This window comes from Sparus aurata, chromosome 7 (assembly GCF_900880675.1).
Source record: "Sparus aurata chromosome 7, fSpaAur1.1, whole genome shotgun sequence".
Classification (NCBI taxonomy): Eukaryota; Metazoa; Chordata; class Actinopteri; order Spariformes; family Sparidae; genus Sparus; species Sparus aurata.
In genome coordinates this window covers 29,870,120-29,884,584 of record NC_044193.1, presented here as the reverse complement: position 1 = coordinate 29,884,584, position 14,465 = coordinate 29,870,120, and the positions used below count along the sequence as shown (strand labels likewise).

Below are 14,465 nucleotides of genomic sequence, written 5' to 3'. Positions count from 1 at the left end.
ACTAAAATTGGCACCACTTTGCACTCCAACGGTGACCTTAAAGAGTCACTCCACCAATTTTACACATGAAGGGTGTTTTCAGGTCTAGGAAGTACGACTGTGTATTCTTTTTTTTTCAAAGTCTGGTGCCTACATTATTGACGTCACTGGAGGCAATTTAGCAGCAGAGTAATTGCGTTTTCCTGTGGAGCCACAAAAGGCTCTATACTTCTACTTTACACATATACAGTAGGACCTGTAAAAACACTCTGATGTCTAAAAGTCTAGTATATGTTTACTTTGCCAGGCAGCTGATTGGCCATCTGACATATCAGGTTAAAAGAAATATCAGTTAAAAACTGGCTATGGTTCAAACAAAATGGACAAAAAGAAGAAACAAACAGATTTTATTGATATTCCTCAAAACAAAATTTTTTTACACAGACCATAAATACGACAGACCAACTACAAGTGAGCATGAGTTAGTTCATTTATTCTGTTCAAGCAAATTACTTTGTACAGTGAATTGGTTGACTTAATTGGTCTAAGCAGCAGACAACAGGCTGCTGTTCTCTCTAGACTAGATTCTAGATCAGATTAGCTTCACCAGCATGGGGGGAGGGGGTCGCTGATGACACGTGCCTGTTAATAAAATGCAAAGGGTTTGCGCAGTTAATTTCTTCAATGCATTCACAGGCTGTATGCATTCGCAAGCGAGGCTGGGGAAGAGTGTAGCCCAGCCAGCGACCCCTGCCAGGTGCCCTAGCTGTCTGTTGAGGATGTTTATAAGGATGGAGAAGAGAGGCAGTGAACCAGGTGGACAGGAAGGAAGGAGGAGAGGGAGTGTGGAGGGTGGTTTGAGTTGCTCAATGGGGATCAGATGGACGGGGGTTCACAGGAGGGGAGGAGGAATGTCCATGAGTCTTTCTGGTTTTACTGCACATTCTCCATCATCTTGAGGAATTCTGGTAAGAAAAGAGAGACGGCACGGTGTCATCAGCAGCGGAAACACAACTGAATCCAACAAGGATGGTAAAATGGGTTTAAAACCTATTGATTATACTTAATCAAAAAGTTAAATATATAAATATAACCATGTGTTCAACATTAAGGCATACAAGTGCCAGATGAGCTATATTTGAATTAAATCTTACATTACTGTGAATTCTTCAAAAAGCCACAGACACAGGCTCTCGAGTTAACTGATAACTTGGAAAGAGACATTTTTACAACATGTTCATCATCATCTTCATCTTCATCATACCGTCAAAGTCCAGCATGCCGTCTGCGTTCTTGTCTCCATCCTTCATCAGCTCGTCGATCTCGTCCTCTGAGATGGGCTCGCCGGTGCTGCGGATGATGATGGCGAACTCCTCTCTGTCGATGTAGCCGTCGCCGTTCCTGCGCAAAAGGCAAAACGTATGGGATTGATAAACATAAACAAGACATTAGACAAGACATTTGTACGCTGCCTTTTGAGAGGGGGTGCAGCAAACTAAGTAAACCGGATTCTACGCAGCAACAATGAGAACGTACTTGTCGAACACGCGGAAGCACTCTGCCAACTCTTCCTCGCTCTTGCCGGCCTGGTCCTCCTTTAGCAGCCTCACCATCATGACCAAGAACTCCTCGAAGTCAATGGTACCGCTACCTGAGAGTGATGATGAAACAATATGACTTATTAGCAGTGGTAAGCCCGACAGGAGGCCCAGTGTCCTGCTCTCCTGCTCTCCATGGAGAAAACATAACAATGCGCTCAATTTTGCGAACTACTTGACGAATGACCCACAGTAAAAGTAAACACTGTAATTAAGTTAGCCCCGATCTATATAAGCTACATAATTAAGTAAAACCCAGAAGAAAAATGTCTGATGATCTATGTTTGTGCATCTGCGCGTAAAACTCCCTAGAAACGCCTTGTAACTGAGTGTTTAGGTTCCGAATATTATTAAATTGCTTGGTTTATTTGAACTGATATATCATTTGTCATATACACATATATCATATCACACATATCAAGGGCCAGGGTCATGTGTTGCTTGTGCGTAAAAACGCTCATTGCGCACAATGCGCACAGCGGGCCTTCTGTGTCGGTGTCACAAAGACACTATCAACCATCGCTCACCGTCCTCATCGACCTCCTCGATGATCTCATCCAACTCCTCTCTTGTTGGGTTCTGGCCCAGCATCCTCATCACGGTACCCAACTCCTTGGTGCTGATATCACCGCCACCGTCGGTGTCAAACATGTCGAAGGCGGCCTTGAACTCTGGAGAAATCATAGATGACAGAATGCGGCTCCTTACTCCAAAAACATGACATAATTCTCTGTATTCCCAATATCTCTCTATTTCCAAACATATTACTTGTTGTGCAGTAATCCACTGCAGTACACTTCCGGTGTATAAAATGATGATGGTGAACTAAAATGCTCTGCCTTTTTTTTTTTTTATAAAAGAGCTCATTCTGACAGAAAGATCATAGGAGGTGGAATCAGAGGACCCATTTCTTTTTGATCATTAAAAACAACTAGGCCGTTTATCATCTGACATGTAATCTATACTTCACTGCTTCCTGGGCAAGGAAACGACATTACAGATGTAACGCCTTACTGTAGCCCGTACTCACCAGCCAGCATTTCCTCGCTCAGGTAGGAGCGGGCCTCTTGTTGCGCGTCAGTCTGGAAGAAAACAGAGGCCACTTCATCATTTAATTTATTTACACTTTATTCATCATTCTAGTTAAAAAAAACGTGGCCTTTAGCCTTGAGGCCGAATTGTCGCGAAAGTAGAAATTACCATACCTGCTATAATTCATTTTCAAAAGAAAATATATTTAAAAAATAATGATAATATTTGTATTTCCCAAGCACAGTGATCTAGAGTAAAACACCATTTTACGCACAACCCAGCAGATACAGTTTTAGTAAATGACACGGATTAGAGGAGTTTTCGAGATAATTAGTGTTTTAACGTTGTTTTTGTGATGATAACATGCTTCTATAAGCCACGTGTTCCTGGATATAGGCCTAGTGGCTGCGCTTCAAGTGGATTCCTGAGCTTGGTGAAAATTAGTCGGGCTATTTCAGGCTCAACACATTACAGTTGGCTGTATATGGCCTGCGGACATCCAATCCCCGGGAATTTGTTGCCTAAGCAGAATCCGCACCTTCCCAGCTGACACCCAGCCAGCTCCACACATTCACTTTAAGAAGCATTAGTCACATTTTTTAAGAGCTTAAAAATAAATAGGTTCTCTGCAGAATTCATTGAGAATTCCGTTTTGATAAACTGAAAATATTCTAAAATGTTTAGTCTAAAATTAACTTTCTAAAGAGAAGGTCTAAGCAATTTTAAGGAAAGACAGCAGATAAACATTAAAGATAGAAAGGAAACATGTTTCTCAACTTAGACTTTCACGTGCCTTTATTTTAATCAATAGCTATTTCTCCAATCCACAGTCTCTCATTATCATCATTATCACTGCTTATTAACTAATGGCTGCTTGCCGAGTTCAGCTGGTCATTTGCACGAGTGATTGGTCTTACCATGTTTGTGGATTAGCTTTTCCCCCCCAAATATCCAAGGATAAAAGAAAAGCCCAAAGGAGTGGTCAATCCGTGTGCACCCCAACAGAGAGACTAGACGTCAAGTGAAGGGTCTGACACACTTTAAACGGGACGGCCAGGTCCCGCCCCCTGCCTCTCACAGGCCTCCAGATTTAGTACCCTGAACTTTTAGGGTTCTGGTGCCACTGCGAGCCAATCACACTTTGGACAGGAAAGCTCTTGTTTCTTGAAGTTGAGTAGAGGTAAAGTTGAAGGTTTTGGGCACTTTTGTGGTCTGAGTCAAGTTGGGGAAAAATCTTGATGGAGATAAACGCGCGAGGGTGCAGAGGATATTACACGGTCGGCCACCTGGTTAGATAAAACTGAGACCATCACAGGTTGCGGGTGAGAAAGAACTGTGACACACTGAAAGAAATCATACTGCAAAGCACACATTTACGTGAAATAATAGAATTAGTGCATTCGGTTTCATCAGAAATAGCCTGAAGTGGCTTTCAGCGGTGACAACTCAACATAACTCCACTAAAATTCTCAATGAAATTTAAAAAGTAGTGATAAAACTAGAGCTCCTGCAGCCCGTTAGTCAGCACACACTGTTGCTTTCTATTCGATTGGTGGACGAGGAGGGGCAGTCAAACATTTAAAAGTGGGTTATGGGTTTTGTGATGATGGCATTTCAATCTGAGCGTGAAACTCAAGCCCAAGAGAAAAAAATGCTCTTGGACCCTAACTCCTAACACCCTCCACCCTCCTCTCTGCCTCCAGCCCTTCCACCGTTCCCTGAATAGCCAGCAGATTTTAAGGCTGAGAGAGGACGGGGACGCAAGTCGAGCACCCACACGTCCTGATAAACACAACCTGATGCTCCTTATATGGCGGGCGGTTCCTGAAGGGAGGGCCCCGAGGTGAAGGATAGGATGCTGAGGAGTGGAGCAGCCGTGAAGAAAGGGGAGGGATGTTGTTGTGGGGGCTCGCAGGCTATATACCCAGAGGGAGAGCTGCATTTCCGAAGGGGGAATTGACTCATACGCTCTTTGACTGCCTTAAAGCCTGACTGCTCCGCTTTACATTCACACTGGGGTCATTGATTTATTTGCTGGGAGACCTCCAAGTGAAGATCAGTGACTTAGGTGGAGAACAATTTGGAAGAGATTCATTTAAAACCAGATATCGTAACGTTTCCTCAGATGTGACTGTTATTTTAAAAGTCAGTAAGGAGGCTAGTTTGAAGGTGGGACTGGGATAGCAAGATAAGACCGGTTGCAGTTGAACAAATGTGCGTGTGCGTAAAAAAGGAGGATGTGGTTGGTGGTGTAGAAAGTGTAAGTGATCACAAGACAGACTGTGATAATCTACAGAAAGTCCCAGGATGCCCCCTGGCAGATTAACAAAAGAATGAAATATAAAAAGAAGAATCAGATGAGATAAGATATGTCAGGCGTGCAAGGCGGAATAATTTGCAAAGATGAACAAGGTGGAAGTGGATTTATTTAGAAAGCACATAACAGGGTGGAGAGGATCTTTAGTTCTGGGTGGGGTGGGGGGGGGTTAGAGCTTGGTGGTGTAGCATTTCTGGAGAAACAGCAGCTGCCAAGGGGACAGCTGGGTGGCTGAGAGAAGGAGGGGGGAAAGAGCCTTCGTCTTAAAAGGTTTGAACAGATATTAATAGATATCCTCGCCAAGCCCAAGGGTTTCATATGAGAAGGGGAAGGAGGGTGAGGGTGAAGGTATATCACTTGTTTGCATTTTGATGCCTCAGAAACGACATCATATTTATAATTGTGCAGGGTTTCATAGCATTTAGAGATCGATCAGAATTTCCATCAAACAGTCTGTTTTCTATTCTCTTTGAGGAAGGGCCACCAAGGAATGTAGAGTCGCATTACTGGACATTTTCCATCATCTTCAGAAACTCTGCAAAAAGGAAGAGAGTGCAACAGTCAGTCAACCCACCATCAGTCTTATCGATAATTTACTATACATAAGGTGTGTGCAGACTTTATAAACTGTAGTGGTCTTCAAATATTTTGTCATGCGGCTGGTTTTGGATTTAAAGGTTTATGGAAGGTTAACATCACAAAGATTTTCTCAAGATTTAAGTTGCTCTACATAGTTGGTAAACCAATGGGTTTGATGCGTTTACCTTTAATGCATGTTGTATTTACATCAAATAATCGTAGTCAGCCCAAATATTTAATTCACCAGGCCTTCTGTAAAGGAATAGTGTAGCATTTTAAATTTTCTCTCTTACCAAGAGATGAGAAGTTGAGAGATTGTCACCACTGCAGTCATGTACATACTGTATATATACTTACTGCACTTTCTTCTGTTAATTTGTATCTATGTTGGGGTGTTGCTTTAAGTCATTTTTGTTGTAGTATAAGTGGGAGTATATCCCTCCCCCCAAAAGAAATAACACTTGTATGAAACCCATGTCTATAATAATATATATAACATGCTTATAACGTGTTACAATGCAGCTCTAGCGCCATATGATCATGGTTAGAAGCAGTCACGAACATTAACAAAGGTGACCATTTATTGTATGTTTGCACCTGCAGGGGTTATGTGCTGCTCTTGTATTGAGTTTATTTTATTCACTTAACTTAAAGCAAATAATGGCCACTTACAGACAGTGACTTATATTAACATTATCACACATTATTATAGTGATTATAATATGTTATAAATGGATATAATATGAAACAACTAAGAGAGTTTGAATATGCTATGATCTTGCAAACATAGTGACTGACCAGCAATTGTGCTTTATAATTTTTTATCATTATTGTTATATTGCATTCTGGATATATACATATGATTGGTTATAACTATGGACACACTAGAACGCATTATAAGTACGCCTATAATGCATAATACATATCTGCTTTATAATATATGATGAATATTCATGAATGCTTATAACTATGATAATACAGTGATATAGGCGCATAATACCACAAGTACATTTTGGATGCCTTATGGTTATCTGTGCCATAATAAGTTATGATTATAGTTGTGAAGCACTATTTACAGTCATAAGTGCTTATAACTATGATGACACAGTGATATAAGCATATTAAGGTGCATTATAAGCACATATGTAATGCATAATAGACTTCAGCATCACAATGAGTTATGATTGTTTTTGAAGAGCATTACCAATATTGATGTTCGCTAATAACTATAATTATACGGCAATATAGGCGCATTATAACACAACATAAATGTGTTTTTACTGCATTATAGCTATCTGTGTCATAATAAATTATGATTGTTTCTGTGAAGTATTAAAAATATTAATGAGTCTGTGTTACTATGATGATACGGTGACATAGGTTCATTAGAATCCATTATAGTTATGTTTTCAATGCAATATAGACAGTGCTGTTAAATAAAGTTAAAAATAGATAAATATATTAAAATAAATAAGTTAAAAATAAATCACTGTCAGTATTCATGAGTTGATTGATTAAACAGCGCTATGGGCACATTATACTGTAAGTATGTTCATAATGCGTTATAATGCACTATAGACATGGGCTTCTTGGAATGTTTACTAAAAAAAAGACTCCTATATCTGACCATTGATTATGAATCTGGAGCATGCAGCTGCCCTAAAGGCACCTCTCAAGCTCACAAATTAACACATTTTACTTTGTTTGTTTAAGCCGAAGTGTAAAAATGTGCTGTTTAACAAGAGGGTTCCGTGCCGTCTTTTTTCTCCCTGTGTACAGGAACAGTCAGGCTAGCTATTTCCTGCTGTTTCCAGTCTTTATGGTCAACTAACCTAACCGGCAGTTGGCTTCAGCTTCAATTTGGATGGGCAGTTTTGAGAGCTGTATCTAACTCTCAAATAAAACAAATATATTACCCAAAATGTCAAACTATTCCTTTACTCATGAGAGTCCATTACAGACAATGCCTCTAAAGATCAAACCAGAAATTCATTTTACTAAATCTTGCTGCTCAATATATCAAGCTGAATCACTCATAAATGTTACTAGTAGATCTGGAAGTCCTGTCTGTAGTTCTTCGCCCCGATAATTCAACAGACATTATGGAAGACACTGCATGTGTAGTCCAGAGGACTGAAGAAAATCCTCCCTCTACATGTAGCCTCATCTTACCATCAAAATCAATTTTGCCATCTTTGTTTGTGTCTGATTCCCCGAACATCTCATCAATATCTTCCTCTGTGACATTTTCTCCCGTCATATGAAGGATGTCTCCAAACTCCTCACGATCAACAAAGCCATCTCCGTTCCTGTGGATAAAATGCAATATTAGATTTACGCGGTGGAAAAAAAAAAAATGTTGCCTCATCATCGGCAAAGGAAAATACAAATGAAAGCTTGTTTCCATCTATTACTCTCATGTAATTCTTAATAATTAGAAAGATAAGATGGAACCCGTCCTCCAGTTGGGTTTCCATTAAACTATTGCAGAAGAAAACAATGCAGCAAGATGACTTAATTAACTAAACACCAATTAAACGTATTGTACAGGTCTATCTTGAATTATCCCCGTTACTCCATTAACCACCTAACAAGTTATCAAAAATTACCCTAACATGATTTAACAATAATATTCAGCTATTGTATCCTAAACGTTCAATAAATAACTGGGACCAACTTTAATACATTTCCAAGAAGCTTCCAACTAGTTTCTGCTTAACTTCTGCTGATCATGCTTTTTTTTTAAACTTTCAACTAGTTCCTATCCAACTTATGCAGGCCAGCAAATCAAAGTAAATGTTTTAACCATTTACATTCTCACCAATTCAACAATCGATAAGGCCATCTCTCTCTTTCACTAGGACAAACTCGCTCACGCACACAGAAGTCGTTTTATTTTGAAGTTATATCATGTTTTGCTTCTCAGTTCTTCCATTGGTCTGTTTTCCCCTGCCCTTTTTCTGAGTTCACCTGCAGCCCATCAGATTAAAACTCCCTGGGTATTCAAGTCCTTTTCGTCCCCTCACTCTTTATCAGTTTGTCTGTTCTGTTTCATCATTTGTCACAGTCCTGTGTCCTTCCTGTTCCTGCCTGTGATTCAGGAGCTTCTTTGGTTTATACTTTTATTTAGTTTTTTGCTCCACTTCATTTAATTAAGCTTGCCTTTTGTTCCGTTACCTGCCTGCTTGTGAGTTGTGTTTGGTTCCCTTTTTGTTTCACCCTGAAAACTTGACTCTTGACATTGAAGGTGTATTTCTTTAGCAATTTTAGCAATTAGCAATTTAGCAATTTATGGTGGCTAGCTATATAAAAAAACATTTTATTAAAGCATGATCAGCAAAAAAGTTATGCAGTTACAAGTTGGAATTTTCCTGGAAATTTATTCAAGAATGTATCCACGAATGCTTTTGGAAAAATTGCATAATATTATTTAAAAGATGTTTTTAGAACTGCATCTCAAGCAAATGATTTCTTTTTCTGTAGTGACAGTAATGATGGTTCTATGCAACTTTTATCTATATGGATTACACGTGTGTGTGATGGAAATGATAGAAAATTTCCTATTCTATTGAGCATTTTCTACCAGTTTAGAAAATAACAGTAGCCCCATGTGCCCAAACACTACATATACGGTAATATGATACAAAAAGCTCACTTTTTGGACCAATTAAGAATATTTCTTAAGATTTGGGCTACGGAAAGCCCAAGTGAGTCAAAAATTGGCTTCTGAGGAATGTTGCTATCTCTTACCAGCATGTATCAGTCCGGTCTGTGGCAGGTTTAAGGAGCTGTATTACTTTTGATGATACAACTTTTTACATGCAATAAAAATGCATTTTATTTTGCCTGTCAATAACAATTTTGTTCTAATTTAGCTCATTTGGATGTATGGCAAGCTATCCAATGCCTTGCAAGTACAGACTTAGTGTGTACTATCACATAATATTAAGTTGCTTTGTTGCCTACCTAATTTAATATATCGTTATCTATATATTTTTCAGTTTAGCCATAGCACAGCATGAAATTCCTGCGCAGTTACATAGTGTGTTTGAACGTCTTTCTCTTTGGTGCCATACTTGTCAAAAATACGGAAGCATTCTGAAAGCTCTTCTTCACTCTTTCCAGCCTGGTCCTCCTTTAGCTGTTGCACCATCATGACCAAGAACTCCTCAAAGTCGATGGTACCACTGCCTGAGTAGAGTACAAGGGGAACACGTGAGGAGCGAGAGGGTAGGAACAAAATGTGAGGTGACATTATTCTGTTTTCCTCTTTCTATTTGTTGCCTACACAATGATCTCACCATCCTCATCCACCTCCTCAATGATGGCATCCAACTCCTCTCTTGATGGGTTCTGGCCCAGCATCCTCATCACGGTACCCAACTCCTTGGTGCTGATGTCACCACCACCATCGGTGTCAAACATGTCGAAGGCGGCCTTGAACTCTAGACGAGAAACAGAAATAGCTCAGACTTGGAAAAGTTGAAATATGGCAAACAAAATCAAAAGGGAAATAGGCTATGGATCTCACGCTATGGGAGGCTAATGTGACCAAAAGTCAACACGAGAAATAAAGGTCAGATGCAAATTGATGGAGGACCCTTACGAGGTGTAATCATGTATGAAGGACTTGCCTGAAATCATCTCCTCAGTCAGGAAAGAGCGGGCATCGCTTTGTGCGTCGGTAGGCTTAAGAGAGGTGAATGAAAGTAGGTTGGAAGAACATTGGTGGAAGAATGACAGGAGGGTGAGAGAAGAGAGCAAACTGATCATTTCTGTCAGGTATACTCAACTGCAGTTGCATAATACCGCCATTGAACATAAGTGATTACTAGGTGATTCAATCATTACCAGGACAGGATGTAAGGAGTGGCTAATGCAGAACCTGTTTACTATAATTCATCTACTGTAGATTACTAGTGACCACTTTTTTGAACGTTTTTAGTTGTTTTGCTTGTTGTGCTGACAGCTATTGATTTAAATTAATTGTATGATAATACAGTCCCAAGTTAAATCATCTATAGTATGTATTGTTCCTGTAACTATGTTGTTTTTGTTGTTCTGCACCTTTGCATGTTAACTCCACACTATCTTTGTGATATTTTGTGTCTTTTTTTCACTCTGTACTTTTCGATTTTGGAAATGCCAATAAACAGACTTAAAAAAGTGGCAAGTTGAATCTTGTTGGATTTAGGTAATCTATCACGATTAAACATCATGTCTGCTTTTAGGTTCCAACAAAAAAGAAAAAATCAGTCATTATCTACTCACCCCCATGCCGATGGAATGTCAAGTTTTGTAGTCACCAAAACATTTCTGGAGCCTCACAGCAAAACATAGTTGTAGCATTCTCCTAAACGACTGCAGTACATTCAGACTTGTTTTAAAAAGGAAGGAAACATACAGCCATGTGATTTAAGAGGACTTAATTTAAACCCTTTAAAAGTGGAAATCTTCACTGTAGCTTCTTAGCTAGATAGACTTTTTTTTTTTGTGGAATTTTGACTTCTTGACTTTCAATCAGCATGGAGGTGAGCAGATAAGGACTGAATGTTTCTTTTTGGGTGAACTGTTCCTTTAAGTGGCATTGTAGATTTGGTGTCATTTTTGTATCATGTTATTGTTGTAATTACTTACTTATTTCAAAGAGTAATCTAGTTTTTACAAAGTGATTTTCCTACTGATTTGTTGTAAATGTATGTATTTTTGTGTGTTTAGTTGGATAAAACATTGACAAATGCTCATATGATCCATGAATGGCATGCTCCTGTCACTCTATGCCAACACTTAAGCCCTGTTTCTCCCTTCAGCCAAAACAGAAACCTAAAGCCAGATCATTGACAAAGTGACAGCCAAGGACTGGAAATAACCTTCTGTCAGGTAAGAACTCATGTTTAATCCTCTGCCAGCTGTCTGCACTTGTTCATGATGGTTCTTAAAGGGGGACGCCACAATGTGACACATGTTATACCCACATTTAGCAGCAAACATGGGAGATGTTAAGAGATAACACAATTAAACTGACTTTGATCTCTGCTGTTCCTTCCCACAGTATTTCCAGTTTGTTCTTATGTCTAGATTGAAAGCCTGATGACATCTAATTGGAATATTTCAAGTTCAGTCCTCATTTCGAAACAGAAAGAACAACCACCAGTGCTTATACCAAGCACTGATGTGCAATGTAACGTTTTTTTTACAAATTTCCCCTGTTTGCTTGACAGGACCTTATCAGTATCTTAACATATAGAGGGTCACACATTATTTCAACTCGATAGCTCACTTTAAAGATGCATTTTGTAGTTTCAGGGAGGAAATTTAAATCATACAGAAAGATCTTCAGTGACTGATTTTTTTCTGCCTCAACAAATTAAATAAACAAAGTCTCTTTGTTCTCATGACTGAATAAACTGCATAAACAAACTGACCTTAAGGGAAAACTCAATTTCATACTGTTATACTTTGTTTACATGTGGCGGACCCTGTCACTTTTTTTCTAGCTTCAAACAGTGTTCTGGGGACCTTATTTTCCTCTGAGAACAGCTTGTTTAATTACTTATGGAAAAATAAATATTTCCGAGAATATTTTTTTTTCGCTATTGATCTTGTTAATAAAATTTGGAGCTTGAATTGAACACATAGTGCCCCTTTAAAGCTATTTTTAAGGTGAGATATTTGGGAGAGTATTAGAGATGGATTTTCTCAAGGTGAATGTCCTAAATCAGGACACTCAGAAAAGGCACAAGTCTTCTCACTTTACTCAGCTGTGTGCTTTCTATCTTTAGTATTGCTCCCTCCAATCTAAATATCAGTCGTTAAGTTCCAATGTGATGGAACACAAAAGCAGAGTCAGATCACTTTGGTCTGTAAAAAAACACAGCAAGGAGTAGTCACAGTAGCAGAATATGGAAATTGGGGTTTTCCAATAGCCGGTCTCCTGTCAGGTAACAGACTTTTCTCTCTGTGGCAAGCCTTAATAATAAGCATTGATTTCCCCCAAATTATAAATTTTCCAGGAGACAAAACACAGCTTGTACTGGAATCCAGCTGATAACCCAGCTGTGCTGCTGATAAAGACTTGCTGGATGACTTTGAGTGAGCTGAAAGAGTTTGTTTTTCGCTTCAGATAATAATCTCCATCTTCAGCCGTCTGGCTTTAATCCTCATCAGAAAACAAAAGCCAAAAATCCTCAGAGATTCATTAAAACTAAAATTCCTTCTCCATGTTGTTTCCCTTTTACCTCGTTCTCAGTTTTCGGATTCTTACCATGGCGGCCGGCTGTGCTGAACAACAGACACCAGTAAGAACGACAGACGTCTGGGAAAGAAAGACTCCCTGCCACACAGTTCAGGTAACGCTGCTGCCTCACTCCCCTCCATAAGTACCCTCTCATCGCACTACACTTTAATGAAAATGATCAGGATTGGGCAACAGGCCCCCTCCTCAGACAAGAGACAGCCAATCAAGTTCAACTTTAGTTTGTCCCCCTCTTACAATCGCCTGATGGACATCCCCTTGTGTGGCACACACTCCAATCCCCCATATTTAGATAACAGACAAGCTCAGTGACATTTACTCAAAAAAAGAAAAAGGACAACAGTGCAGGCATTGGGCAGCTGGAGGTTATTTTGGCAGAGGATCAACTGAGCATCTCAGCTCAGATGGACACTTGATTTCATATACTGTTGGGTACCAGAGTGCATGCACACACACATGGCCAAACACACATTTTAACACCTCCCCGCGTGCACGGATTCTCTGCCCCTTCCACAGTGTCCGTGAACCCGTCCGTCCGCCTTGCCCCTGTCCTCACTGCTGCTAACTTGCCCTTGCACTTATGACATCTGTAATTTAAGAGGTGTGCAAATGAACCTCTGATCTCCCACAGCTGTACCCCACGTTGAAGCATTTGAGCTTTTGGTTTGTCACTCCATCAACAAGTAAAAAAACAAAACCATCTTGTATAGTCACAAACAGGCTTCTTTTAATTAGTGTGTCAATCATTTGCCAGGCTAAAGAGAGAACCAAAATGAAGCTAAACTTCAGGGTTCTGTTCCAGCAGTAAGAAAACCTCATGCAGAATCACACTGACATTTGTAATGATGCAAGCAACTAATGAGCCAGTCTTGAGGCATAACCTTTCTCAACAGCATGTCTAAAACATATCTAGATAAAGGTGGTATATGTAGATAATAATAATAACATTTTTTGTTGTTCAATATTTCTATTCAAGGGAGCCATGAATTGTAATTTAACTCAAACATTGAATTACCGAAGCATGTGTAACAAAGGCAAGCCCTGGTGTGACATCATGAGTTTTTCTCTTTTGTGACAGGTTCAATAATCTTGCGCGAGGCTACCGCAGCAAAACTGTCCCCACTTATTGTTGCATTGGAGAGGGACAGGGAGGACAGATTTTTGTAGGCTAACCCAAAAGTTAGCATCGCCTTGGTTCCAGTTACAAAAAGCCTATGGTGTGTTTTTACACAAGTTTATTATGCTTACATGTTTTGTTCAGTAAAATAATCTTCACAAATGAACACCACTATTGATGATCTTCATCCCTAAATGCAATCGCCAGAAGTAAAAAAAAAAAGATAATGTTAGGCTATAAACAAACAAACAAACCATTTGTTGTTACATTTTTTTACCATGCTCATTTGAATTTGGTCATAAACGCATTTAAAGTTTTGACCTGATGTTGCTAGTTTAAAAGTTAAAGGATCACCAAAGATTATACAATTACTCTAGATGGGAACAGAAGGCCTGCACCAAAGTTCATGGAAATCAATTAAGTAATTGTTGAGACATTTCAGTTTGAACCAAAGCAGAGGACCCACAGATATTTCCATCCCTCGAATATGCTGCTAGTATGGCAACAAAAGAACAACTAAAGCTACCATTCTGAACAATAACATAGTTTCACTAGTCTGACAGAGGTAATCTAATATCAAATGCACAA

At 39.4% G+C, this 14,465-nt stretch overlaps 2 protein-coding genes across 3 annotated transcripts; both read right to left on the bottom strand.

Annotated features, from left to right (window-relative positions):
* Positions 1-451: 451 nt before the first annotated feature.
* On the bottom strand, positions 452-3,682 carry LOC115584584 (troponin C, skeletal muscle). Its single transcript, XM_030422115.1, has 6 exons — positions 3,527-3,682; positions 2,608-2,659; positions 2,105-2,248; positions 1,516-1,630; positions 1,244-1,380; positions 452-944 (listed from the first exon to the last, which is right to left on the bottom strand). The coding sequence occupies exons 1-6, from the start codon at positions 3,527-3,529 to the stop codon at positions 913-915; spliced, it is 483 nt and encodes a 160-aa protein (XP_030277975.1). The 5' UTR covers positions 3,530-3,682; the 3' UTR covers positions 452-912.
* Positions 3,683-5,015: 1,333 nt separating this feature from the next.
* Positions 5,016-12,911, bottom strand: LOC115584583 (troponin C, skeletal muscle-like). 2 transcript variants are annotated; one of them, XM_030422113.1, is made up of 6 exons: positions 12,744-12,911; positions 10,140-10,194; positions 9,807-9,950; positions 9,582-9,696; positions 7,678-7,814; positions 5,016-5,461 (listed from the first exon to the last, which is right to left on the bottom strand). In XM_030422113.1, exons 1-6 carry the CDS (start codon positions 12,894-12,896, stop codon positions 5,430-5,432), a joined length of 636 nt encoding a protein of 211 aa, XP_030277973.1. In that variant the 5' UTR covers positions 12,897-12,911; the 3' UTR covers positions 5,016-5,429. The 2 variants fall into 2 exon arrangements, with proteins under 2 accessions (XP_030277973.1, XP_030277974.1); XM_030422114.1 differs by having other exon boundaries at positions 12,770-12,891.
* Positions 12,912-14,465: the final 1,554 nt, after the last annotated feature.

What these genes read in the sequence shown, in the direction of transcription:
- LOC115584584 (XM_030422115.1), bottom strand. An exon ending in GAGCGAGGAAATGCTGGCTG is followed by an intron (nt 2,249 to 2,607) that starts GTGAGTACGGGC and finishes TGATTTCTCCAG; the next exon opens with AGTTCAAGGCCGCCTTCGAC. An exon ending in CGAGGAGGTCGATGAGGACG is followed by an intron (nt 1,631 to 2,104) that starts GTGAGCGATGGT and finishes CATCACTCTCAG; the next exon opens with GTAGCGGTACCATTGACTTC.
- LOC115584583 (XM_030422113.1), bottom strand. Translation starts at nt 12,896, where the DNA reads ATGAGAGGGTACTTATGGAGGGGAGTGAGGCAGCAGCGTTACCTGAAC. An exon ending in GACTGAGGAGATGATTTCAG is followed by an intron (nt 9,951 to 10,139) that starts GCAAGTCCTTCA and finishes TTTCTCGTCTAG; the next exon opens with AGTTCAAGGCCGCCTTCGAC. An exon ending in TGCTTCCGTATTTTTGACAA is followed by an intron (nt 7,815 to 9,581) that starts GTATGGCACCAA and finishes TTTTATCCACAG; the next exon opens with GAACGGAGATGGCTTTGTTG.